Genomic DNA, 27,028 nt, shown 5'->3' on the forward strand with positions numbered 1-27,028 from the left:
AACATGCTGGTGGAGGTTAGGATTTTTATTTTTTTTCTTTCTCTCGTGAAATTTTGTCCCATTTGTTGCTAAGAGACAATAACTACGGATACTTCAGAGAACAAAAGATGTGGCTGGGAAGAGGAGGAGGAGGGAGAAGGGTGCAGCTGGCTACTCTCCTACCTGAGGGGTTTTCTCTTTAAAAGGGCAGAATTGGGTGGAGGGCGAGGGGCTGGGCTGGGCTCGGCTCTTGGCATCGGAGGAGGGATGTCGCAGACAACTTTTATGAAAAATCCTTTCCTTAGGATTTTTCCTCCTGAGAAGCTGAGAGGCCTCAGGAACAAAATGTAACCAATGGTTATCTGCTGCTGTGGAATGCAACAGGTGCATCTGGGATTGGGCTCATGTGGTTGTTTCTAATTAATGGCCAATCACAGCCCAGCTGGCTCAGACAGAGAGTCTGAGCCACAAGCTTTTGTTATCATTCCTTTCTACTCTTAGCTAGCCTTCTGATGAAACCTTTTCTTCTATTCTTTTAGTATAGTTTTAATGTAATATATATCATAAAATAATAAATCAAGCCTTCTGAAACATGGAGTCAGATCCTCGTCTCTTCCCTCATCCAAGAACCCCTGTGAACACGGGGACAGAGGGACAGCCGAGCCGGCCTGTGCTCACTGCTGAGAGGATTCACTGCTTTTGTCCTCCCACTGCTTCTCCTACCGTGGGTGAGCCTTTGCTTGTAAGAGCAGCTGCTGAACTGGGACCTTATTCCACCCGATGTGACTGGAAAGGACCTTCACCATCTCTTGGGATGCCTCGGAGGAAAACCCGGGACCCCTTCCCGAAGGGCGCATCTCCTCGGCTGAGGCGGATGCTACAGAGGAGCCCGGCTGCCGCTGCCTCAGCCTTTTTCACTACACTCAAACCCAGCACCCCATGTCCATCTGACGCCAGTGGCTCCTGCTAAGGCTGCGGAGCTGTCTGTTTTTATTTTGTTTGCCACCCCTGGGGGTGTGCCTGCCTCTGCGTGCCCGCCATTGCCGTGAGGGGAAAGGCGGCCGAGCCCGCGGCACTGCGCCCCCTGCAGCCGCGGGCGATCATCGCGCCCGCCCGCCCGGGAGCCAGCAGCGCCCCTGCCGGCCGTGCCAGGAACTGCACCGAGGGGAGGATCCAGACGGGTGTTCGTGCCGGGTAAAAATAGATTGGAACTGTTGAAAATAGGTTAGACTAGAAACTGTTGAAAAATAGTTGATAAGTGTTGAGCTTGCACTGTTAGTTTGGGCGTGGTAAAAGGGGTGAAAAGGGTAGTTATAAGAAATATGGCACTCGGTGTACGGTATTACACGCCAAGCGAAACGAGCCAGCCTGGACTAAACTGTAGGGGCCAATAAAGCGCCTAAAACTGGATTTGCATGAAGGAATGGAAAAGAAACCGATCCAAAGGGACAAAAAACAGGATAAAAAGGGGCATCTGACCCTTGGAAACTGTGCTGCTCCACCTGGGACATTGGGGACATCACTGCTGAGGAAGACCCAGCGCCATCCTCGACGGGAACGGTCCTGCTCGGCCCGTGGGTGCCCTTGCTTTAGGCCTTTCTTTTTATTATCATAAATGCTGAAATCACTTTTAGTACCGGGAATCTGGTCCTGTTTCTAACAGTGCCAGAGCCGTTTGTTTGCCTTGTATACGCATTTACATCCTGGTAAAGAACTGGGGTTTCTTTTCCCGTACTTGTCCTGAAAGCCCTGTAATTTTGGATTACAATAATTCGGAGGGAAGGGGTCGCATTCTCCATTCCTTCCTTGGCAAACACCTGTCTTTCAAACCAAGACACATGCCTAATATTGCAAAACAAAAATAGGCTTTGGCAAACACATAGTATTTGAAGGAGTGTTTTTTCTCTTTTGGTATTAAAAAAACCTTCTGCATCAATAAGAATGTACTACACTGCTCTCAAACTTGTCTGGAATAAAAGGTCAGTTTAAGACCTAAAAATAAATACAAACAACTTTATTTACTGGCCAATGCCTTTGATGGATGCCCTTTGACATCTAGTGTTGGATGTCCAGAGCTGGAGCACAGCCCCATATTCATTTTTTGAGCTAAAGTGCCAAAAACTGTAAAGAAAGAAACAATTTCATCTCTGCTTTCTATCAGTGGAGAACTTACTTCTTCTGTCCTGGTGTCCTTGATTTGTTAAAGAGCTCAGGAACATTTTTGGGGATCAAAGTGTAATCCTGTTTCCAGGAGATATTCCAGATGCCTAGGCTTGTATTTATGATAACTGGCCTTTTATATGTATGTATGTGTATATATATATATATATATACACACAAAAGGCCACATATATACATATACATGTATATGGTCAGTAATGAGTGTCCTCTCATTTCCCCCATTCTTTTTCCTTTGGTCCACAAGGGCCCCCCTGGGCCTCCTTTTCTCCAGGCTGAGCCCCTTTCCAGCTCCCTCAAAAACTGACATTTTTAGAGATGCATATAGGGTCGCCTTCATCCCTTAGTAGTTAAATTTTTTTTAAATCTCTTCTCGATGTAAACAAGACTAATGAAAAAATCTTCCATTAATTCTGAGATTAGGGGGATATGCAGAAATGGTCAAGGATATTTTCCAAATACAGCTCAAGTGTATCCAGAATAATTTAAAGCAGATGTACATAATAATGGGACAGATTCAGGTCACATGGAGGTAGGGAATTTGTTAGATAAAACTCTGCAGTTATGTAATTGAATATCAGGGTTCTAAGTGGTATCAATGATTTTTGCCCTTCCATAAGTGCTTGCTTTTGCATATAGCTTTTTTTTTTCATTGCTAATTCAAGGATTTTTGATTTCCTAAAGGTAAATCAGTCTCATACTCAGGCAGATTTGGAGATGGGTGCCTCTAAGGGAACTGTTACCCAGTTCTTGTTAGCCACTCACTGAAATAGATTTCAGCTGGTTTGAAAGTAAAAGTATGACAATTAAACTAAAAATATTCTATGGACTACAGATGCATTGTTAATGTCTCCCAGCAGCACTACCCTCCACCATTTATCTAGGATTAGATGAGGGTGGCTATCAAACCAGTCGCAGAATTACCAAATAAATCATGAAGAAATTTCATTTGCTTGTTAAGCAATTGCAGCTGAAATATGTGGCAGCTTTCATATAGGAATTGAAAGGAGGTAACAGAAACACTTTTTGAAAATGACAATGTACAAAAGAACATTGGACATTTTGAATGTTATGGTTTCTTGAGAAGAGCAAACCTAATAACTCTGCCATAAAATGATATATTTGGTTTTCAAGGAATACTCTGAACATTTATGAGCACTTATGAACTCAATCCTGCTGCATGTGATGCCTACAGAGGTGTTAAGAGTTGACCCCTTCAGAAATCCAGAGGGTATTTCTAGATAAGACATCTGAGAGAGCTGCCAGGCTCTGTAAAATTGCTCTTAAATGGCCTAAATCAGGTAAATTCCAGGGTGAATTGCAGAGATCTGCTGACGTATTTAAAGTGGGTTGAATTTTTTGAAGGGAGGATCAGAGGTATTAAATTGCTTGACAAGCTCAGGTTGTATTTCTAATTTGCATTTTTGCAGTTCAGTCAAAGAAAAAGTCATTAACTAAAAAAGAGGCAGAAGTAGATGGAAAGTATGGGGGTGTTCACTGCTGGGATCTGCTAAAATTGTTCAGAATAAAGAGAAAAAGGTATCTGTGTGAGCCTTAGGTACCTCCACTTGTTGCAGCAGACCTCTCATTAGGGGCAGAATTGATCCAAGACACAAACTCTCATTTGAGAGTTGAAGTTAGAGTGCAATGTGGTTGCAGCACCAACTGGATACCACACAGGACAAGGGAGACAAAACCAGTTATGCCCTTTCTCTGAACCTAGGAAGAGAGTATTAGGTCTTACTGTCAGCCCTGAAAGGCAACATAACAGCTTTTGTCCATAATACCCATTCACAGGCACTTCAGAGCTGCTCTGTCTGTTCTTTGACATTCAGTTAAACGATTCCACTTATTTTTTAAGACTTTAGGAGGGGATAATCCAGTACAATGGCGCTTTGCTTAAATTCAAAGTTATCTGTACTTTGAAAGCCAGGTTGTAATAAAATAATTGATAGTTTTATATGAAACCTGGAGGTCTCACAGCTCCACTGCTGTGGTTCAGCTGGTGACACCTTGTACCATGACCAGCAGGGAATGAGCATGGAGTGACAAGACAAGGCAGAAGAACCTTAAGCTGAAGGAGGTCAGAGTTAGATCAGACATGAGGAAGAAATTATTCCCTGTGAGCCTGGTGAGGTCCTGGCACAGAGTGCCAGAGCAGCTTTGGCTGCCCCATCTCTGTGAGTGTCCAAGCTTGGACGGGGCTTGGAGCACCCTGGGACAGTGCAAGGTGTCCCTGCCATGGCAGGAGATGGGAATGGATGGGCTTGAAGGTCCTTCCCATGCCAAACCTTTCCATGATTCTGTGAGTTACAATCACAAACTGGTTTGGGTTGAAGGGATCTTGAAGGTGTTGTGGATGCCCTGCTGTTATCAAAGCACACAATTATTATCCTCTATATCTTCAGCGTACCCGTACAATGACTTGAGGCAAGATTGCAGTTTTCTGTATTTTACTGGTGACATCCAGGTTCATGCCCCTTGGAGATGTTTCAAGAGTAGTTTAAAAGAAGTGGAGGGTTAAGGACAAAGTTAAACTCAACCTCCAATGAGTGAAGTTTGGTTGGGAGTTGTTCCCAGCACTAAGCCAAAGGAAACTGGATGTGCCCAGTGCCCTGCAGCTGCCTCACCTGGGCACTCCTGAATCCTCCCAGGTGGGCAGTACAGAGGTAGATCCAGCTGTTCCTTTCTGCTCCAGATGTGTAAGTCAGCATAATTAGAATATTTTTAATATTATGGTTGTGAAGACAGAATGGTAATGCACAATAAGCTGTGGAGCCATATGCAGGGAATGGCTTTCACCAAAAAATGTGCCTTTAAAAATGTAGTATACCTTTTATAGAAAGAAATAACCTTGGAAATAAAAGTCTCTCTAGTTTTTCATTTTACATAAATGTCTCTGTTCTGGCTTGGGCTCCTAGAGCCAGTAAATGCCCACAGATTGACTGTGGGTGGTCAGCAGTTCCTCAAATTGGGCCATCCGTTTAAATTTGTCTCTCTTAAATCTCTCGGATTCACGTCAGCGTCGGTTCAAGCAGTACAATGGGGATTCAATAGCTCACACGGCTTACGTGGACTTACTGTATCATCCATTTTCATAACGGGGAAGCCACGGTGGAAGGACAGCTCCAGATGCTCAGCTCCCAGAGCTGGTGGTGCTTGGAATGCAGTCGTGGTTTTTAATTTGCAGTAGTGCAGATGAGACATCCAAAAATTGCTGTAAACTTCTGTGAGGTGTACTCTGAGATTAAATGCGAATTTCTGGAAGCGACTGGCTTAAATTTCCTGAGGTTTTGTACATATCCCAGGTTCCATGATTTGTGGGTTTCAGTTACAGTTATCAAAAAGCAATATTTTATTTAAAGTAGCATCCTTTTACTGTTGCTGCAGGCTGAGTGCTGGAGGAGCCCAAACCAGGACAGAGCTAGGAAACGGAGATGGGCTCTTTTCCAGATTGTACATTATCAGATGAATAATTAACTGTAGACTAATTGCAAATCCTAATTAGTCCCCTATAACTGCACTAAGCACAGTATTACTTCAGTGTAAAGTAGTAAGAACTTGACCTTCAGGCTTTAACCCTGCTATTGGTGTGAGCAGGAAGGAACTTGACTTTCAGAACCCGAATTACATGTGCGATACTACAAGCCAAAAACCTCCACAGGTTTTTGTTCCTCCTTTTTTGTTATAAAATTAAAAAGGTTACAGAATTAAAAAGGACTATACATGCCAGGCCTTTTCCCAGTGTGCATTGCTAGCTAGAAGCTCGTCTGTGCTGCTTTCCCTACAGGTGGTGGGGAAAAAAACCAAAAAACAACAGAAAAAATCATTAGGAATGTTGGTTTTGGCCTCTTTTGCAGACTTGATGGGGAATTTGTGGCATGGCCCATAGGGGGAGTGCAGAAAGTGAGTTGTACTTGGAGAGACTTGATTTCCATATGACTGTGAGTGTGCTGGGGACAGAAGACAACAGTGGAAGTTGCACTTTCACAAATGTATTTTCTGTCCTGGTCTTTCCTGTTAACTACTCAGTACTACAGGTTGGTTGCTCTGCAGCTTGTGGAGCACCTTCCAAATGGCTCTTGTAGCCTTGTCTTCTCTGTGAGCAACTTCTCTGTGAGAAACAGAGAAAAGAGAGCAAGCACTCTTCTCCAGTGCTGGTCTGGAAATTCCTGTTCCCTGGTTGCTCTGGTGCTTCTGGTACAGGGACAAGATACCTAGGTGTGCTTTCATGGGAGATGCTGAGAAAATAATGAGCAGTGAGAGGAGAGGCAACAGTTAACATTGGAGAAAACTTATATCTATGGTACATGACCTAAAATTAATGACCAGCACGGAATGGTAAAACAGACTTGAATAAACTGAAAACCCGGATACTGAGGGTACACAGCAGGTACAGGTGTTGTGTCGGTAAAACCACTGAGCAGCAGCCAAAAGTAAACAATTCCTGTCTGAATCTGGTTTTCTTGTGTTCAGGTGATACTGAGCAAGAGCTGGGACCCCCTCCATCCGTAGATGAGGCAGCGAACACACTCATGACTCGCCTGGGCTTCCTCCTCGGAGAGAAAGTCACGGAGGTTCAGCCAGGGCCCCAGTACAGCATGGAGGTGCAGGACGAGAACCAGGTATGGCCCCTCTCCCCCTGATCCCCAGTGGCATGGGTTGGGATCGCTGTGGAGTTTGGGAGAGGGTGGTTATTGTCTAATTCCATGGCAACCAGGTGTCTCGGCGTAACAATGAAATAATGGTGCTGAGGTAAAGGTTGTATCTCCTCATCTCACGGTGAGTCATCCTCACAGAACAGCAGGCCGTGGTTCAGGGATCAGCCATGTGAGACAGCTTCTGTTGTTTTTCTGTTTCTGCAAATGTAGGAGTGGGCAGTGTTTCTAATCAGATTATAGTGACCAAAATAATCTGTACTTGCCTGGCATCTTCTCTGTGATATTTCAGAAGTACTTCAGTAGTGTTACATAAAGACTTACAGTCTCTGCAGAAGGGAGAGGCAAATAGTAATAGCCCGATTTTACAGATAGTCATGCTTCTTGTTCATATTTGCCCAACAAGGTGATTTCATGCTTGAAAACAGATAAAGAAGGCAAATCATAAAATCTTTATTGTGATGGAGCTTGTTATATCCCTGGCTGGCTGGAAAGCTTTGGGCTATGATACAGGTTTTGTAGAAACTGTCTGAGCTTGAGTTTCTTCCTCCTTTTCCTCAGGTGTGGACAATTAGCTGTTTTGCTGAGAGTGAAAATAGGAGGCCTTTCCTCCCCCACCCCTTTTTGTATTTAAATTGACAGATGGCTAATCCAGCGTGTAGCAGAAGAGCACAAAACTCATCAACCACTTCCAATTCTCTGTTCTTTTAATTGTCATTGGGTGACTCTGCATGAGTCACTCAGATATTTAACATAAATGTAATTCAGAGTACCTGAATTCCTTAAAAAGAGAGTCAGTGAAAAGTGGCCTGTCGTCAGCACAGAACAGATGTGGACCTGTTGGAGCAAGTCCAGAGGAGGCCACGGAGTTGGTCCAAGTGCTGGAGCCTCTCTGCTCTGGAGCCAGGCTGGGAGAGCTGGGAATGCTCAGAGTGGAGAACAGAAGGCTCCAAGGAGACCTCAGAGCCCCCTCCAGTGCCTAAAGGGGCTCCGGGAGAGCTGGAGAGGGAGGTTGGACAAAGGCCTGGGTGACATGAATGGCTCCCACTGCCGGAGGGCAGGGTTAGATGGGATATTGGGAAGGAATTCCTCTGTATGGGGGGGTGAGGCCCTGGCACAGGGTGCCCAGAGCAGCTGGGGCTGCCCCTGGTTCCCTGGCAGTGTCCCAGGGCCAGGTTGGGTTGACTGACTGACACAGGACGTTTTTGATCTCCTGCATGAGCTAGTTTGATTGAGAGCCAAGAAATGTGATTTTGTAAAGTTTTTGCCTTTAACACATATGTTACACTTTTAAGACTTCCCATTCAATTTCTTAAAGCAAGTTGTGGATTTAAAATGGACTGTACGACACATTGGGCTAGAAAATGTCCTTTTAACAGGCGCCTATTTCAACTGAATACTTCAAAGCCAAGCAGAGCTTTCTACTATAAATGGTTCCTTTTGTTGTTACCTTTTGACAGAAATTAAAATCCAATCTTTTTTCTAAAGCCAAAGATGTCTTTGGAGAATAAATAAAAGAAAAAATCTAAAGAGAAATAGCAGACTTGTCCTCTAAACTAGATTGGTATCTTTGGCTGTGTGCTAATTTTTGCATGAAAAAGTTTTCCAGGGCCTTTGAATGCTATTCATGTTCAGGAGGAGATTAAGAGAGGCTGGTTCCTCAATTGCCAAGTTAATTTTTTCCTTCCTTTGTAAGTGTCTCCTGATGACAGCACTTGCCTTGAATCCTGGAATACTCAAGGCTGGAATTGACCTCATGAGGTCAACCCATCCATGCACCCCCGGAGGCAGGCCTGGATTCAGGGAGGACTGTGGTTCTCAGGGCTCATCCAGGCAGGGTTTGAAGATCTTCACTGCTGGAGATCAGTGGGCTCTCCTGACAGCCTCTCTTGGGGCTCACCAAGTTTCTCTGTGAAAAACATTCTTCTTCTAGCTGGTAGAAAATGTCCTGGATGGAAGCTGTGACTGCTGCTCCCTGTCCTTTCCCTTTCCCGTTCTGAGAGGAGCGTGGTTGTGTCCTCTCTCCAGGCCCTGCAGGTCGTGGAAGGGTGCAGCTATCCTTGGATGCAGTGTACCTGTCCTTTCTGTAGGCTGAATGAACCTTCTCCATCAGCCTCTGCACCTCAGCCCCAGCCATCTCACACTGTTGGGGCTCTCTTCTCACTCTGCCATCTCCCACCGGCTGTCTCAGCAAACAAATCCTGTCCAAGCTAAAGCTGCTTCTGAATTGCAGCAAATTTTGGTAAAACCTCTCCAGATCTCCATCCCACACTGATTTTCTTCCACTGCCTTACTTCCATTCACGTTGAAAATCACGCAGTGAGACGTTTATGGGATTTGCATTAATTAAATTAATTCTTCTCTTAGCCATTGATTGATTAAAATCTGATTGAGGCTTTGACCAGTAGTTTGCACTTGAATCTAAAAATTAGAACAATTTGTTGGGTTTTAATGTGTTAATTTACACGAGCTCAGCAAAGAAAACGTTCTTTGTATCAAAAGCTGCTGCTTGTTATTCCAGCCATGCTTTGCCTTCTCAGGCAAGACAATAATTATTTGCCATCTCACCAGTGCTTAAGCTGAAAGGAAGATAAGGAATGAGAGTATTTGCACTGAAACTGCCCAATCTGTACATCTCTACCATGCCTTCTCCCCCAGTTGCCTTATTTTGAATATATCCAAGGATATATTCTCTAATCCAGATTGTAGTAAAATAGTATGTTTTCTTTGCTTTTAATCATGATTTCCTTAATGGGAGATCCCAAATGCTGAGGATTCAATCCTTTTTCTCCTACTTTTTGGGAAATTCTTTCTAACTGTATTGTCTGCCAGAGCAGCACAAAGGACACTGAGGTTCTGGCAGAACAGAGTAATTTTTCAAAGTTCAGTGAAAATGTGACAGATGAAACAGCAGCAATAATAATACAGAATGTTCTGTCAATGGAAATTTATATTTAAAACTCACGCAAAGGAACATTTTTCTATATCAATACAAAAATAAAACATGTCAATCAATGCCAAGTGATATACTGTGTTATTTCATAATTTCCAGTTGCAAGGAGCTTGTTCTTCAGGAGCTGCATTGATAACACAGCAAATAAAGGAACTTTTATCACTTCTGGCATTTCATGAAACAATAGTTTTATCATCTGGAGGGAAGATAAGTGTACCATCCTTGCACTGAATTTTAATTTACTTTAAAGTGCAATGATTTCTATGTTTTAAAGTTAGTGGATGTTATTTTGTACTGAGATAAGTTTCAGTGGGGATTTGTTTAAAATGACAGTTAAAACAAAGACATAGAAAAACTCCACCATAAAGAATTTATAATAGTAATAAAGCTTTACATCCTTGAAGATCCCATATGTACGCTGATCAAATGGGATTTACCAGTGGCACTTGAAATAGGATGGAGAGAGGAGAGCGTTGCTTTGCTTGTCCCAAGTACTTCAGCAGAGATGACCACGTGTTGGGAGCCATCATGTGCACTGTGGATATTTTAGAATTAAGGTTGGAAAAGTCCTGCAAGATAATCAAGTCCAGCCTTTGACTGAATCCCACCATGTCACTAAACCATATCACAAAGTGCCACATCTGATTGTTGTTTGAACGTTTCCAGGGATGGTGATTCCACCCTGCCTTGAGCAGCCCCTTCCAATGCCTGACCACTCTGTCAGTGAAGAAATTTTCCCTAATATCCAACCTGAACCTCCCCTGGCCCAACTCCAGGCAATTTCCCCTTATCCTGATGCATGTTGCTTGGAAGAAGAGACCAACCCTGATGGATACCACAGGGAGATTATAAATGAACACAGAAATACTCACACGGTTCATTTTCTGCTGTGTCGGGATGTCTGTGTTAATACACAAACCTGCCAGAAGAGCTGTGACATTGGCACTGTGTCCCTGGTTTGCTGATGCACTGATCCATGTTGGGGATATTCTGTAATTAGGCTGAGGTCGATTCAGCTCCCTCTGGCATGAGAGCAGAGCTGTGGGGTGGCCAAGGGGCTGCCCCATCCCCCTGCCAGGGATGCTCTGGGTTGCCTCCAACACCAGGGCAGTCACTCTCTGAGTAAGGATTTTTACAAAACCCATGGGGATACTTGGACAAAGGAGGTTTTTTCCTGGTGGCTTCACGTGGTAGCTGCCATTATGGTGTCCTAATATAAAACACCGTGTTCACCTTTTAAAAAGTCCCTCCCAGACATTTTTTAAGTTTCAAGTATGGAATAGGGAGGAGGAAAAAAAAAATTAGAGGTCAAGCCTGTTATGCAGTTTGCAGGTGTGATGCTTTCTGTGATCTCCTTCAAATGTCACAGAGAAGGGGATACGAAGCCACACAATTACATGGGGATGCTCCCACAGAATAAAAGAAATCTCATTTAATCAAATTCCAGATGGGGAATGAGCCTCTGCTGTTCCTTCCTTGGCACCAGGCTCACTGTGCAGTGAGTGAGGTGCTGCCTGCTGAGCCTAGCTTCAGGCAACAGCAGCAGTGCAGGAGAACCTGCTGTGCTCTGCCCCGTCCCCTGAGCCAGGGAGATGTGGGGTCACCTCCCTCTGCAGAACCCTAAAGATGAGCTCAAGGGAGGATGACGTGCTGAAACTCCCACTTTTTAATGCTTGCTTTTTGCCTGGCTGGGTGCCTGTTCTGTCAGTGAGTCCTGTGCAAGGAAAGTGTTGAAATTGCCTGTTTATTAAGCCACCTGCACCTTGACCCTGCATAGCAGTTTTGTCCCCTGCAGATGCTCCAGGATGTGTCTTCAGCAGGGAGAAGCTTTTTCCAGAGGAACTTCTGTATCCAGTAGCCTGCAGTTAAAACAAGGGCTCTGTCATATATCAAATTGAACTCAAGAATGATTTTGGGTTTTTAATAAATCCATCTCCCAGCACAGGATCAGATGGATAAACTCCTCCAGGTTCCTTGCCCACAGTATCTTATAGGGTCTTACCAAAAATCACTTTTGAAACAGCATCTTCTTTGTGCTGCTTTATTTTCCATATTATTGAGGGTTTGTTTAAATTTTATCTGGTGGGAAAAGCCTGCCTGGGCAGGGAAGGGCCATCTGGTATCTAGATAAAGGATCTCTGTTGTTTTCCTGGAATGGAGGAAACATTTATAGAGCAAAATAAAAACTGCAGCCCCGCAAGGGTTCTGAGCAGATGGAAGTGGCCCAGAGGTCTTTGTAGGATTTCCTGGATATGGTGACTGTAACTGTAAGTAAAGGTGAGATCACACTGTGTGTTTCCCTCCCCAGAGCTCTCCACTTGAACAGAAGCACCACATTTACCTTTCTGTCATGGTTTTTGCTTATTTGTGCTTTTTTCTTTTAAGCTTTCGGTTCAGTGCTAACAAAACAACCAAAACTCCTGATGGAGTATGGAATCAGGCTTTTGATAAATACTGCTATTTATGTTTCCTGTGGCTCCTATTGAGCATGGAGGCTGGGATCTCTGAAGCGTGAAGGAGAAAACGAGCCCAGTGTCTGCCACAGGTGGGGGGTGGCCTAACGGATGTTTTCATTTCAAACTCTAAAGCACTTTTTAACCTCACCAGACAAAGCAAATCCTCAAGTGTGAGCCCTAGGAAGCCGTTCCCCCCGGCAGTGCCTGTGGTGAGTGATGTGTTCCTGCTCCCCCGTTTTGCAGAGCTCGGCGGTGACGCAGCGCATCAGCCCCTGCTCCACCCTGACGAGCAGCACGGCCTCGCCGCCGGCCAGCAGCCCCTGCTCCACCCTGCCACCCGTCAGTGCCACTGTCACAGCCAAGGACTGCACCTATGGGGCTGTCACCAGCCCCACGTCCACGCTGGAGAGCCGAGACAGCGGCATCATCGGTGAGTGCTGGGCCGTACTCTTCCTCCTCCTCCTCCTCCTCCTCCTCCTCCCCAGCGTGCTGGGCTGGTCTAACTTAGCTTGGTTTGTAGTCAGAGAATCCCAGCATGGTTTGGGTTGGAAGGAACCGTAAAGACCATCCAGTTCCACCCCCTGCCATGGCAGGGACACCTTCCACTATCCCAGGTGAAGCCCTGTCCAGCCTGGCCTTGGGGCACTGCCAGGGATGCAGGGGCAGCCCCAGCTGCTCTGGGCACCTGTGCCAGGGCCTGCCCACCCTCACAGGGAACAATCCCTTCCCAATATCCCATCTAACCCTGCCCTCTGGGAAGCCATTCCCCCTTGTCCTGTTGCTCCAGGCTTTTGTCCAAACTCCCTCTCCAGCTCTCCTGGAACCCCTTTAGACACAGAAGGGGCTCTAAGGTCTCTCTGGAGCCTTCTGTTCTCCAGTCTGAAAAACTCCTGCTCTCCCAGCCTGGCTGCAGAGCAGAGGGATTCCAGGCATGTCATCAGCTCTGTGATGCTCTGTGATGCTCAGTGATGCTCTGGACTCACCCTGTTTCATGTCTCTTGGGAACCCCAGAGCTGGATGCAGTGCTCTATTTAGATAATATTATTTATCTGTGTTTGCTAATTAGAGGAATGGTTTTGCATTATTCAGGTTTATACTGCAGTGACCAAGGTGATCTGTACCCATCCATCTTCCATTCTTCATAGGCAGAACTACATAGCAGTTGGTGAAAATTGGGATGTTTGAGGTTGATAACTTCACATCAATTAATTTACTTTTGGAAATTGTTTAAATGGTGCAAGAGGAAGCCTTGGGCAGGAGCTGAACTTAATTATCACAAATTCCAGTGAATTTCTGTAGGTGCTGTAGCAGGTTTTCCATTTGAGTGATCTGTGGGTTGCAGGTGTAAAGAATCTGGAGAAAATATACACAGATTAATTTTGTTCAGTAACTGTACAGGCACAATGGGGAAACATTAATGTTTTTATGATATCAAACAGGATGATTGTCACTTGGGTGTCTTTGCCACATGTTCTAGATTGAGTGTTTCCCCAGCTTAGGAAGATTTTATTTTGCTAACAATTTATATAGTGTTAAAAAAAAGAAAAAGAAAGGCAGGTTGATAATTTAGGGAGGTTAGTTGCACTAGTGGTTAACATTTTGCTTGGCTGATCAGGGAATCTGGGCTTAGTTCAGCTCCTGGATGCCACAGCAACCCTTGCAGCACTTCTGCCTGCGTGATCTTAAAATGCAAATGGGTGAGCTATTCTGAGCTGTGTGCCAAAGTAGGTTAATGAATCCTGGCAAAGTCACTGCAGGATCCCACCCCCTCACTTCCCTGCTCACCATATCCCACCATCAGAGCTGCACCTTCTCCCACATCCAGCCCCAAAGCTGGGCTGGGCTGGAGGGTCACACTGAGTATAAGTGGGTGTTTGATCCCTGCTGGGTCCTGCCTCTGCCCAAGATGCCACTCGGTTCTAAGAGCTGAGAAAAGGTTGGAAGGATTTAAAAAAAATTACAAGGTCCAGATCTTCAAATTCAGATATTCTTTATTTGCAATGGGGAATGGGGGAGAAGGTAAGACAAGAGCAGAGGTAGGAGCAAGTCAGCCCTTTCTCCTGGATGCCATGGAATTCTTTCCATATAAAACAGAATGGCTGGTGAAAATCCTGACCTGACTGTAACCTCTGAATAGCTTCCAGGATTTTTTGGCTCTCACTATGTAAAAGCAGCCAACTGTTAATGTTCAAAAATCTGCTACTGAAAAGAAAACTGGTCAAAGAATCATGTGCTGCTCTGAGGGAACTTTGCACCTCACAGCCCCTCCAGTGTGAGCTTGGAAACTTTGCAGCTGGAATGCAGCAGAATACAGGAAAATCTCCACCAGTCTTAGCAATCCTTTGAAATAAACAGCAGACTTTTCTTGCCAGTATGCAAAGCTCATCCAAGTGATGTTCAAGCAGCACTTTATATCATTAGCAGCAATCTCCTAAGGAATGGCTGTTTTCGTGTGGCATCTCCCTGTAGAAGTGTGTTCAAGTTGAAATGGGGCCGCACTTTCTCCCTGTGATGATCTGCACTCTGTTCCCTGCTGAAGTGTCAGGGGATCATCCTGTGCAGTGACACAGGTATGAGGGGAAAGCAGCTTCAAAGGGAGAGCAGTGAGCAGTGGAAATCTTCTGGCCCCGCTGCTGCGGTGAAGTGCACAGGTCTGGTCCTGTATGGATGAGATGTCTTCACTCAGATTTTGTGGATTTATTTGATGGAAAATAACATAAAAAGGAGCCCCATTCCCTCCTTGGAATCCCTGGCCTGTGGCTTCTTCCAGTTACTCTTTTTTTGCTATTTTTTTCCTTTTATTCCTAAGCTTTCATCAAGATGCTGCCTTCTACAGATGTATGTGTTTCTGGGTTAAAAATAGATTTGTTAATAAATTTGTCTAAGTGCCTGCTAAGCAAAATAGATGCTGCTAAGCAGAATAGATGCTACTGACAACAAAACGAGATGGATTTGTTTCCAACTTCATCTGCTTTGAGAAGGGAACAAAGCTCAAAAGGCACATCAAGATAAATTTAACTCAGGTTAAATATTTTTGTGATCTTACAGTTAAAGCATTTGAATTCTGACATTATCATCAGTATTATGAAATGCTCTGTTAATAATGAATAACATTTCTGAGAATTACAGATCTTTTTTTGAATCTCAATGGCTTCTAGTTGGGCTCATTCCCCAAAGAGAGTTGGGGAATGATCATTAAGGCTGCTACCTCTGTAGAGTTGGGACCTTTTTAACAGATTTCTTTCATGTTTACAATAGTGGAGTGTGCTTTACAACATCAATTACCTTGTTTCTGCAAGTAACAAACTGCAGCTTCTAAACAGAAGCTTTGCTGAGCTGTTCTGTCTCAGTGTTTGCTGGGAGCTGGGCCCAGGAGGTGGGAGGGTCTCGTTCTGTTTTACCCAGACCTTGCATTTCTGGCCTGAGTAGCAGCCAGGATAGAGCCCTGCAAGGCAATCATCCCATTTGTCATCCCACTCTTCTTCCCATTCCTCATCCTGCTTGTCAGCTGGTGCAGCAGGGAATTCAGATCCAGCACAGGATGGATTTAGGGTCAGGTGATGCTACTGTCGAGGTATTTTTCATTTCGTTTTAAGAACTTTTGCGTGCTCACCATGATTTATAACACCCCCAGGCCTGACACAGAAATAGATTTACCTGTTTAATGTCTGTCTGTTTGTGGGATTGTTATTGTGAATTAAGCCAGTGATCTTAATTTTCTTTTTCTCCTATTTGAGACTACTGTTGATAGAGAAGTTAAACATCCAGCAAGTGGAGTGGATTTTGGCCTCAAGCCTTGAGCAGGACACACCTTGGGGGTTTTGGGATTGGGTTTTTTTGTGTGGAAATGCCATAAACTCACTGCCTGGTGGTGTCCAGCAGAGAATAATGTTCTAAAGGTGCACCAAGGTTGTTGGGGCACAGACAGTGTGTGACTGCACGAGGCTGCTGCCTGCCCTTGGCAATGGTTTGGACTTCCACTTTCTGCCTGTCAGGTTTTTCTCTTTGGCAGCTGGAGTGGTCTGGGGTGATGTGGCTATATTTAGGTGTATCCTTCTGTGGCTGAGTTTATGGAGGCTTATGTAGATTAGGGTAAAAAATTTATTTCACTCCTTGCCAGCTTGTACGTGTTAGCTGGGACATCTCTAATGGAATGAGGCAAGAGGTGCTGAAGTGAAATGAGGTTAATTCAGGCTGGGTTTGGAGCTCGTTGCAGTGCAGCATATGAAAGCTCATTGCTTTGCTGCAGTTACTTCTTTAAATCAACAAAATCCCTGTTTCTTACTTGAGGCACCATAAATCTTTACATATAATTAATGATACAGCTGTTGGTCATTGTCACGTGGAACCTACAAAAACTGCTTCTCCCACAGTTCCAGCTGGAAGGTGAATGTAAAGGTTGATATTTTCCAGGCATGGTCTTTGCCTCGAGGAGAATTGGATGGGATGGTAAAAATTCCCTTGTGTGTTTGACTAGAGACACATTCAGTTGAAAACCTCCCAGGGCATAGGCCAGCTTGCAACTAAATGAGAAATAATATTTGTGGCCTGTAAATGTACAAAACTGTCTTGAGACGTGTAGTGCTGTTTGTAGGGCTGAGGTGCTGTCTTGAGGGGGCTGCTGCTGCTTCAGTACAGCTCTGTTATTGCCCCAAAGAAATTAAAATATTTCACCCATGTTATTTGCAAAAACGTTCGAATCAGAACTTTTGTTTCCAAGGGAAACAAGCCACGTTGGAAAAGGAAAGTTTGACAGAGGAAACACAGGAGTAAATCTTGAGTGCTCAAAGCAGGGTGGGACTGTGAAGTGACTCCGGAACTTCTGGAGTGCAGTTCCCTCCTGGCACCACAGTCCATGTGCCTGCAAAGCTGCTTGAAGCTGGTGCAGGTGGTGCTGGTGCTGTGGGTGGGTTGGGATCATGGGGACAGAGATTCAACAAATCCCAGGAGAAAGCTGCAGACAGGATTGCAGACAGGCACCACACTGCCTGCACACTCATCCAAGGGGCTTTCCATGGGATATCACTCATTATGTGTTTTCCAGCAGTCAGATGATCTAGATGCCTCAAATTCTGTCTGTGCTCACATTAAATAGCGTGAGACTGCACCAGTGGAGACTGGAGACACGGCTATGTGCCTATAAATACACAGATCTATATGCACACACGTCTATATTTATGTCCCTGTGGTATTACTTGGGTGCTATAGAGAACCTCAGCTGTTTGTGCATGTCAGGTTTCTCTTGTTCTGTGTGTGACTCACACACTGTCCCATCCTTCTCCATCCTTGCAGTGCCTTGTTTGCTCCCAGCTCGCCAGCACGCACTGTGGTCGGCATGATCCGATGGAGCAGGGCCCAGGCATGGCAAAGTTCTGATTTTTTTTCACCAGGGTTGTGCTTTTTTGTCTGGATTTAGCAACTGAAGAGCCTCAAGTGTTCTTCCTTAGCCTCTGGTGCCCTGGTGGGTTCCTGCTGTGGCACCCTCAGCATGTCCCACCTGTCCCTTGGAGACTGGGGTTGAAGGATCTGCCTCTCTGCAGATGGCTTAAGGCAAAAATTCCTGCTCTTTGATAATTTGAGTTCATCAGTTTATCTCTTCCCAGTTTAGAGCATGCTGTCAGTTCAAAGGTTGCATTTTTTTTTTTTGAGCTTTTGAATAATGAAGTGTCCTTTTGTTTAAAAATCATAGAATTACAGAGTGGTTTGTGTTGGAAGGGACCTTTAAGGACCAGCTAATTCCAGCCCCCTTGCACTGTCCCCAGGTACCACATCCACATGTTTTTTGAATGTTTCCAGGGATGGTTTTTCCATCACTGGCCTGGACAGCCTGTTCCAGGACTTCACCATCCTTTCGATGAAGAAATTTTCCCTAATGTCCAACCTCCACCTTCCTTGGTGCAACTTGAGGCTGTTTCCTCTCATCCTGTCAGAATAGAATAGAATGGAAAAGAAGGGAATGGGAATGGGATAGAATAGAAAGGGATGGGATAGAATAGAAAGGGATGGGATAGAATAGAATAGAATAGAATAGAATAGAATAGAATAGAATAGAATAGAATAGAATAGAATAGAATAGAATATTTCAGTGTGAAGGGACCTACAATGACCACCTGATCCAACTCCCTGACCATATCAGGGCTGCCCAAATCTTTGTATTTTCATTGTATTTATGTGCCAATCTGGCGTTCACAACGTTTCTCCCCTGAATATCACTCCACATCTTAGTAGTTGCAGGTAATGGAAATTTTCTGAAATTATCTTTCTGAAATATTCTTTCTCCAGTTGTCACTGTGTAGTGTCTGAGCAGCTCTGGGGGTCACACTATGGGAGATGTGCTCAGCATGTCAGTTCATGTTGCTGACTCACAGCTAACCTGATGCTTTTGCTTTTTAACTGAAGTTAAAATTATTTTGCTTAGAAATAGCTCCTAGAAGAGATTAAATCCATACAGCCATCACTTCAGCATGTGTAGCAGCACTTAGATCATCCAGGGCTGTTCTGCAGGTAAATTAATCCACAGGGAACAGTCCTAAATATCTGCTTCAATGATGAGTTTGCACATAAAACAGCTTTAGTGTAAACTAGAGAAAATTATGTTTAGAATGAACACAAATTGTTGATTAGAAAAGGGGGCAGCAGGACTTAATAGCTCTTTTTTCGTTGTTGTTGTTTCACTTAAAGAAAACTTATTTTGACACATGGTTATTTTGTTTTTCCTCAGTTTGATGTGTTGGAAGATGACTGATGTCAGCTGCTGATTTGTTTCTACAAAGACTAATTAGACACATACTGAGACAGAGTTTTAAAATTAACGGATTCTAATGGATCCTAATGGATCAATGGGGATTTTTTTCTGTGAATAGAAAACATGGCATGCCTTGCCCTGCAAACCCAGTCTTTGAAATGGAGTTTTTTTATAGAGAATCATTTCAAAGATATTTCTCAGACAGTTTGAGGGAGCAAGAGAAATGTGTGAATGGCTGTTTTCTGTTTTTATCTGATTTGCTTATCCTAAATCATAAATATGTTTACCTGACAGCAAACCTATGTATAGATGCCAACAAACAAATACCAGTTCTTAGCAGTTTCATGTGTTGGCTTTAAATTTCAAAATACGTTGCAAGCAACTAAATTTTGGGACATTTGATGGGATTCAAAGATACTGAGCCAAACAAATCCATTGGAGGTGGTTGTTCAGGCAGGTCTGTGGAGGCTTCTCAGTGTCAGACCTTGCCAGACCTTGCAAACTTCTGTAAATATTCCCTGGAAAAGGAAAGGTAGAAACTATGATGCCAATTAAAAGACATGAGGAGCCATGGTAATGTTTCCTCCTGAATAATTTCTGTTCTTTCTGGAATGGTGTATTTGAATACAGTGCAGCACAGAATTTTTAATACTCTTTGTAATTATAAATGGCTTTTAATGGTATGAGCCAAAACATTAGAGCTTAAATGTTCTTTTAGAAGTCGTAAGCAGAAACAGTATCATTAAACTAAAATCCATAATCTCTGATTTATGTGGATATGGAAAATTTGATGAAGATAATTTTTGGCTCTTGCATGGCTCAGCTCAGCATTGAGCAGCGTGTGTTCAAACCATTCTTTCTCTGTTACTCATTTTGTTTATCATTCCTTCCTTCAAGCTACACTGACAAGTTACTCTGAGAACGTGGAACGTACGAAATATGGAGGGGAAAGCAGTAAGGAACTCGGATCTGGGGGAAACCTGAAGCAGTGGCAGTCCCAGAAATCCAGCATGGACTCCTGCCTGTACCGCGTGGACGAGAACATGTCAGCCTCCACCTACAGCCTCAACAAAATCCCCGAGAGGAACCTGGAGACAGTCCTGTCCCAATCAGTGCAGTCAATTCCTCTGTACCTTATGCCACGCCCAAATTCAGTAGCAGGTAAGAAATTCATGTTTGTGCCTTTAGGTCAGAGCCAGACACAGCACACAGATGCCACAGCCCTTCTTGCGTTTCCTTATTTAAAAAGAAATCTCCTTCCTGGAGTCATCGTACTTAAGAATGACAAAAATTGGCTTTTTTGTTTGACTTACTGGCTCTAAATGAAAAATTCCTCCATGGAACACTGTTTCTGATGGTGTTTAATGGTTATTTCAGCAGTTTTTGATTACTTTCTTACAAAATTGTACAAGATTACCGGAGAATATGTTTAAAAAGCAAAAGCCAGATTCTTTACTGTCATTACAATGCAAATGTCTTGGGTTTAAGGTGCCACGACATCATAGCCATTTCTGCTATTTCAAAGGATTCATTGCAAGTAAAATAACCTTTCTCATGTTCTCTGAAGAGCTTAAAAGCTCTGGAGTTAAGAGAATGATGGTACTTGCTGTCCACAGAAGATCTGCTCCTGGTGGACTGTGCCCCAAACATCTCACACCTCACAGCACTTGATGTTTGCTAGTCACTGATATTTTTTGCCATAAAATCAACATTAATTTCATTTAAATTCATGTTTGTTCTTTGAAACATTTCTAAATGATGTTGTGCCATACCTTATTGATGTCTTTTACCAGCCTGCTGAGCGTTCCCCTGAAGCTGGTAACAGCAGGGCAGAAAAAAGAGATGGGATTAGAAATATTAAAGCTTTGCTGCAAAGCTGCTTGTCTGGAATTACTCCCTGTTCCTTTATTGCCCCATATTTTTTTCTTGCTGGGTAATTTCTCTGGGATAAAACATGTTGTCTATGTGTCTGTGTAGACATGTGGAGAAATCCACACTTTGAATTCTGAGTCCTGGCAGACTCTGCTCCAGAAAACCCAGAGACAATTCTGAGAGATAGCCCAAAGAGCCTGGGGTATTGTCTGTTAAATCAGCATCCCTTGGTGAACCAGGCTGCATTACATAACTGGATTAGCTTTCCTTTTTAATCCTGCTTTGGCTGGTCACAGACCTAAAAGCAATGCAGAAATTAGATTTAGAGATGGTGAAGTACAAACCCAGAGCATGGAGGTGCAGCATAGACTGAAAACCTGAGATTTCAGACTGAGGAGAGGAGATCGAAAAAACTTGAAAACTCTTCTACCATAGCCTGCTTGCTTTAGATGAATTCCTTATAAATGACACTGTGTAAACATCTTCCAAAGCAAACAGAGTAGGCTGAGCACCATAAATGTGTGTTCATTTAATTGTCTTTGGAAGTTGTTGACTTGTTTGGTGCACTTAGAGGCAAATACTCTTTCAAGAGGAAACTCTCCAGTAAAGTTCAGGAACAACTTTTCCTTCTAGATGTTTATATTTTGGTAGGGATTTTGCTGCTTTGAAGTGCTATGTCAGCTGACACAGTTCATGTTAAGGTTAAATCATGGAAGTAAGGATGAGAATTCAAGATTTGGCTTAACATTTTATCATCAAATGATCACATATTAGCTCCTATATGCTTATGGCACCAGAAAATTATGGGGTTTAGGTAGTGGATTTATATGGGTGGTTTTCACCAAAGAGTTTAACCTCATTATCTTTGTGCCTGAGTGATGAGAAAGGGAAACCAAGTGTAGTTTCAGAGTTGATTTAAGTCTGTCTGCAAATGTGACATTGCTCAAAGAGTTAATGCTGAGCTGCCAATGTCCTTGCTCCAGTTGGGACACGTTGGGTAACCACTTGATAAACCAGATTAGTTGACTAATCCAACTGAAAATTAACCCATCAGAAAATAGATACATTAATTTTGAAATTTTGAGCCTCAAGGTCATCAGTGTGGAGACAGTGTAGCTGGGAATGGGGCAAAAAGCTGCCTTTCGTTGTGGTATTCCATGGTGTTCCACATTTTAAGGTAATCATGAATTCACAGCTTTGCTAAAACAGGTTCTTCTTCTGTTTTTAATTTTTTTCAAATGTATTTGAGTTTGTATGCATTCTGTTCTTGGGAAGCAAAGCATAGCAGCACTTACACCTGCTGGCTTTTTTTTTCCCTCCTTTTTTTTTTTCTTTTTTTTTTAAGATTCTCCCCAAAAATCTCCCAAAACAGCACAAAAATACCCATTTTTATAGCAGCCTACAAAGTCCACTCGCTGAATGTATTGTGTCACTGAGCAGTTTACACCTGGGAGCAGTTTTTACAACACATTCTTCCCTATGAGGGCAGTGAGGCCCTGGCACAGGGTGCCCAGAGCAGCTGTGGCTGCCCCTGCATCCCTGGCAGTGCCCAAGGCTGGGTTGCAGAGGGCTTGGAGCACCCTGGAATAGTGGAAGCTGTCTTCTTCTATTTGGGACCACCAACAGGAGACCAGACCAGAGCAAATACCAATGAAGCATGAGAAAAAGTCACCAAAACACTTTAATTCTTCCTAGGGGAAATGACACTTGGCTCACATCAGCTCTGTTGTCTCACGGTACTTACATCTCCATGTATTTCTATTAAAAACTGAAAAAAAAATACAGTAACCAGAGCATGAGATCCAAGAGCCAGGCGTGATGTCCTTCTTTGCTTTCTCGTGGCAGCCACCAGCTCAGCCCACCTGGAGGATCTGGCTTACCTGGACGAGCAGAGGCACACTCCCCTGCGCACGTCGCTGCGGATGCCGCGGCAGAGCGTGGCCAGCGCCCGCGCGCAGCAGGACCTGCGAGGTAGGAGCACAACGAGGCCCTCGGGGCTTCCCATCCTGGGGGTGTCTGTGTGGGGAAACTTCATCCATGTCCCTGTGAAAACCAGAATTTCAGAATGTTTTGGGTTGAAAAGGACCTTGAAGTCTGTCCAGTGCCAGCCCTGCCATGGCAGGGACACCTCCCAGTGTCCCAGGGTGCTCCAAGTCCCGTCCAACCTGGCCTTGGGCACTGCCAGGGATCCAGGGGCAGCCCCAGCTGCTCTGGGCACCCTGTGCCAGGGCCTGCCCACCCTCACAGGGAGCAATTCCTTCCTAATATCTCATCCAACCCTGCCCTCTGTCCTGTCCCTTCAGGCCCTTGTCCAAAGTCTCTCTCCTGCTCTCTTGGAGCATCTTTAATCACTTGAAGGCTGCAATAAAGTCATCCCAGAGCCTTCTCTTGTCTCCTCTCCAGGATGAATATCCCCAGCTCTCAGCTGGTCTCATCAGGCTTAGTAATTTGCTAAGTTATTAAAAATGAGAAATTTTACGGACTACTACTGTTTTGTCTTATTTTTTCAATCAAGGCCAGGGATTGCAGTTCCCCCTTGCATTCTGCAGAATCCATTCCCCACTGCATTCTTCCAGTGGGGAAGGAGCCCATTGCAGTGTGAGGCCACCAGCTCAGCCACTGCTTGTAGGGTTGCTCACAATGCCCGTATTCAGGCAGCTCTTTGAGTTCTAAAAAGCCTTTTGAAGGGAAAATTTTTGTGGTTCTTTGTGGCAAATTCCACAAACGAGACGTTAGCAATGAGAAGAGGAGCCAGGGCTGACATTTTGGTGTTTTGCTTATTATTCCCAGGCAGCTCTAGCTCTGTTTGCTCCATCTCCTTGGGATTTCAGCCCACCCTTCAACTTACATCCCTCTTTTAATCTGAGCTCAGTCTTCCACCACGTGCTGAAGCTGTCAGTGTGACAGTCCTGGGTCTGCAGCAGATCACCAGGCTAATGCTTCAACCCCATCATTTTTTGTTGCACAGATGAGTAAGTGGCCAAGAAAGCTCATTTGGGATATTTTCAGGTTGTTTCTGTGCCATGAGACTGCTTTATTCTCCCCTGTGCATAGAAGAGGGGTTTCTTTTGGCCATACCTGAAACTTTCCTGTTCTCTGGGGTTGTTTTTTTTTTGAGCCCACCATCTTAGGGTGAGGATCTGTGGAGCTGGAAGGCACAGGCTGGGTTTTCACCCAATCTACTCGACCTGGTACAGCCTTTTGGTACAAAAGCCCTGGTACCAAACGCATGACCCCCCCAAAGACTGGGTTTGTGAGCTTTGGATGCCAGTCTGCAATGAAATCCTCCTGGCTGCTGAGGCAGTTCTAGAAGTGCATTAGCAGGCAGTAAGTGAAGAAAGAAAAGTTTGACAGACCAAATTTCCATATGTTCGGAGGCAGGAGCTTGCCAAGGCTGTGTAATTTGCAGTGATTGCATCCAAAACATTCAACTTTATTGTAGGAACAGAATCAAATTGTTTTCCAGACACACTTTTGAAACCCTTGTTGCACTGCATATTTTCCTTCTGCGTTTTGTTTTTTTTTTTCCTTTTTATGACAGTTGCATGAGAATAGCAGCAGTGTTTCAATTTTTTTAAGTTTGTTTCTTATCCTACCTGAGGTTCTGTGCTGTTTTTAAAAAGAGAGGGAGAAGAAGATGTGAAAAAGCAAACCATCACTATTTGGAAACATTTTCATGTCATTGCATATGCAAGGGGGGGCTCTTCCATGAAATGCTGCATTTTGCAGCTATTGCTGTGAAATTGCATCAATCTGGGCTGTTACTAACTGCAGCTCTTTGTTCCAGCTGGAAATCCTAAATTTGTGTTTAATTTTAATATCCCTAGCCTTGGCACTGGGCTGAAATAGTGAAGACATTTGTGGCCCTGTGCTGGGGGACACATTACAGCCCACTGTCTGTTCCCAGGGTTCCAAAATCCCAGTGAGAGAGACTAAATGGGAGATTGTCTCTGCTATTTTTTGTTAAATCAATTGTTTTAAGCAGGGGAGCAATAGAGGAATCCCAGCACTAAGAGTGTGATAAGGATCTTTCCCAGTGACAGTTTTTTAATAGGATGGGGAAGGCAATTTTTGCTTTTCCCATTTTCATCCCTGGGGATTTGAGGCTTTTCAGGTTGCTGTAAGCCAAGACACAAGCTGATGGCTGTGATGTACCATGGGTTCTCTTCTCCAGAAAGCAAATGTCAGCAGACATATATTAAGAATTATTATTATATTAAGAATACTAAACTAAACTATGCTAAAGAATGTTAAAGAATACAGAAAGGATACTGATAGAAGGCTAAAAGATACTAGTGAAAAACTCGTGACTCTTTCCAGATCCTCAACACAGCTTGGCTGTGATTGGCTAATAAGTCAAACCAATTCACATGAAGCCAATGAAACAACCACCTGTTGGTAAACAATCTTCAAACCACATTCTAAAGCAGCACGGTACAGGAGAAGCAAATGAGATAATATTGTTTTCCTTTTTCTCCGAGGCTTCTCAGCTTCCCAGGAGAGAAATCCTAGCGAAGGGATTTTTCCAGAAGATACGACGGTAACGGGCGTGGGCGTTGATGTTCTTCCCTTGTCTCCCTTTCCAGTGCGCTTTGCGCCCTACAGACCCCCCGACATCTCCCTGAAGCCGCTGCTCTTCGAGGTGCCCAGCATCACCACCGAGTCGGTGTTCGTGGGCCGGGACTGGGTGTTCCACGAGATCGACGCGCAGCTGCAGAGCTCCAACGCCAGCGTCAACCGCGGCGTGGTCATCGTCGGCAACATCGGCTTCGGCAAAACCGCCATCATCTCCAGGCTGGTGGCGCTCAGCTGCCACGGCACCAGGATGAGGCAGATTGCTTCAGATAGCCCCCACGCCTCTCCCAAACGTAAGGACGGCAGCGCGTGGGTCTCCAAAACTCAGAGGTTTTGCGGCAGCTTTTTAGAGTGGGCTTGGCTGAAATAAACCCTGTTTCTCTTCAGGCCCAAGGAAACAGCTTAGTCTTTGTTGGCAAGCAAAGGGAAGACCTTTGAGAAATGTGTCATAGAAGCCCTGAATGGTTTGGGTTGGAAGGGACTTCAAAGATTATCTCATTCCCACCTCCTGCCATAGGCAGAGGCACCTTCCACGATCCCAGGTTGCTCCAAGCCTCATCCAACCTGGCCTTGGATACTTCCAGAGATGGGGCAGCCACAGCTTCCCTGTGCAACCTGTGCCAGGGCCTCCCCACCCTCACAGGGAACAGTTTCTTCCTAATACCTAATCTAAATTCTTCCTCATCTAAATCTACCTTCCTTCAGCTTGAGGCCATTCCCTCTTGTCCTATCCCACCATGCCCTTGTTTAAAGTCCCTCTTCAGCTCTGTTGGAGTCCCTCTAGGTACTGCTACAGGCAGCTTTTATACTGCTCCTGTTCTAAAGCTGCTTTTTGAAGAGTCAGAATAGTCTGTCTCTGACTTGTCTGGCTTAGAAACATCACAGACTTTGTCTGGCTGGGAAGCCTCCAATTTTAGAATCATAGAATCACAGAATGGTTTGGGTTTGAAGGGACCTTTAAAGGTCATGTAGTCCAATCCCCCTGCTCATGACATCTCCAGCCAGATCAGGCAGTTAGTATTCTATGATTATAAATCCATGCCAGTGCATTCTTCTTCCCATACAGATTGTTTATCTCATTGAATCATGGTGTAAATATTCCATGCAGGTCAAAAGCCCCTGTAGGCTCAGGACCCAAGATTGCTCCACCTCCTCTGGTCCCATCCAATTCCCATCACTGCACACTGGCAGGTTTGCAGGTAGAGATGACAACATTTTAAAATCACTCAGCTTTCAGTGAGTGAGTAAGACAGGACTAAAAATACTGAGTTAGGTACCTGAAGGTATCTTTAAGGATGTAGGTCACTGTATCTCAGTGAAGCTGTAGTTAAATCTGTTTACTGGAAATGCTGTGCTCTTGCCCTGTCAGAAGAGCAGAAATGTCACTGGGATTGGCATGTTGAACAGTGTCACTTGTCAGAGCTAAATAAACAATGTGTAATGAAAGGCAGGACTTGTTTCTGTGTTTTACCTGCAGCTCTGCAGTGCACCAGCTGTGAGTGTGTGTCCCAGTCTCCTTAGGATGATGGTGGACATTAAAGATAGGGCTGTGCTAAACTCCTTCTGGACTAAAAGCTGGATTTCTCACATGGGGTGCCTTGCATCCTTTGTC

General features: G+C 44.4%; 1 protein-coding gene across 1 annotated transcript in view; it reads left to right on the top strand.

The window, feature by feature from the left end:
- The window catches only part of TANC2 (tetratricopeptide repeat, ankyrin repeat and coiled-coil containing 2), a 146,439-nt gene that overhangs the window by 70,263 nt on the left and 49,148 nt on the right, over nucleotides 1-27,028 (top strand). The window contains exons 7-11 of the mRNA XM_066567080.1: nucleotides 6,634-6,782; nucleotides 12,468-12,654; nucleotides 19,867-20,130; nucleotides 22,687-22,812; nucleotides 25,428-25,709. Of these exons, the coding sequence (XP_066423177.1) occupies nucleotides 6,634-6,782; nucleotides 12,468-12,654; nucleotides 19,867-20,130; nucleotides 22,687-22,812; nucleotides 25,428-25,709 (1,008 nt within the window). The remainder of the gene's footprint in view (nucleotides 1-6,633; nucleotides 6,783-12,467; nucleotides 12,655-19,866; nucleotides 20,131-22,686; nucleotides 22,813-25,427; nucleotides 25,710-27,028) is intronic.

The sequence above is a fragment of the Molothrus aeneus genome, chromosome 28 (assembly GCF_037042795.1).
Source record: "Molothrus aeneus isolate 106 chromosome 28, BPBGC_Maene_1.0, whole genome shotgun sequence".
Taxonomy (NCBI): domain Eukaryota; kingdom Metazoa; phylum Chordata; class Aves; order Passeriformes; family Icteridae; genus Molothrus; species Molothrus aeneus.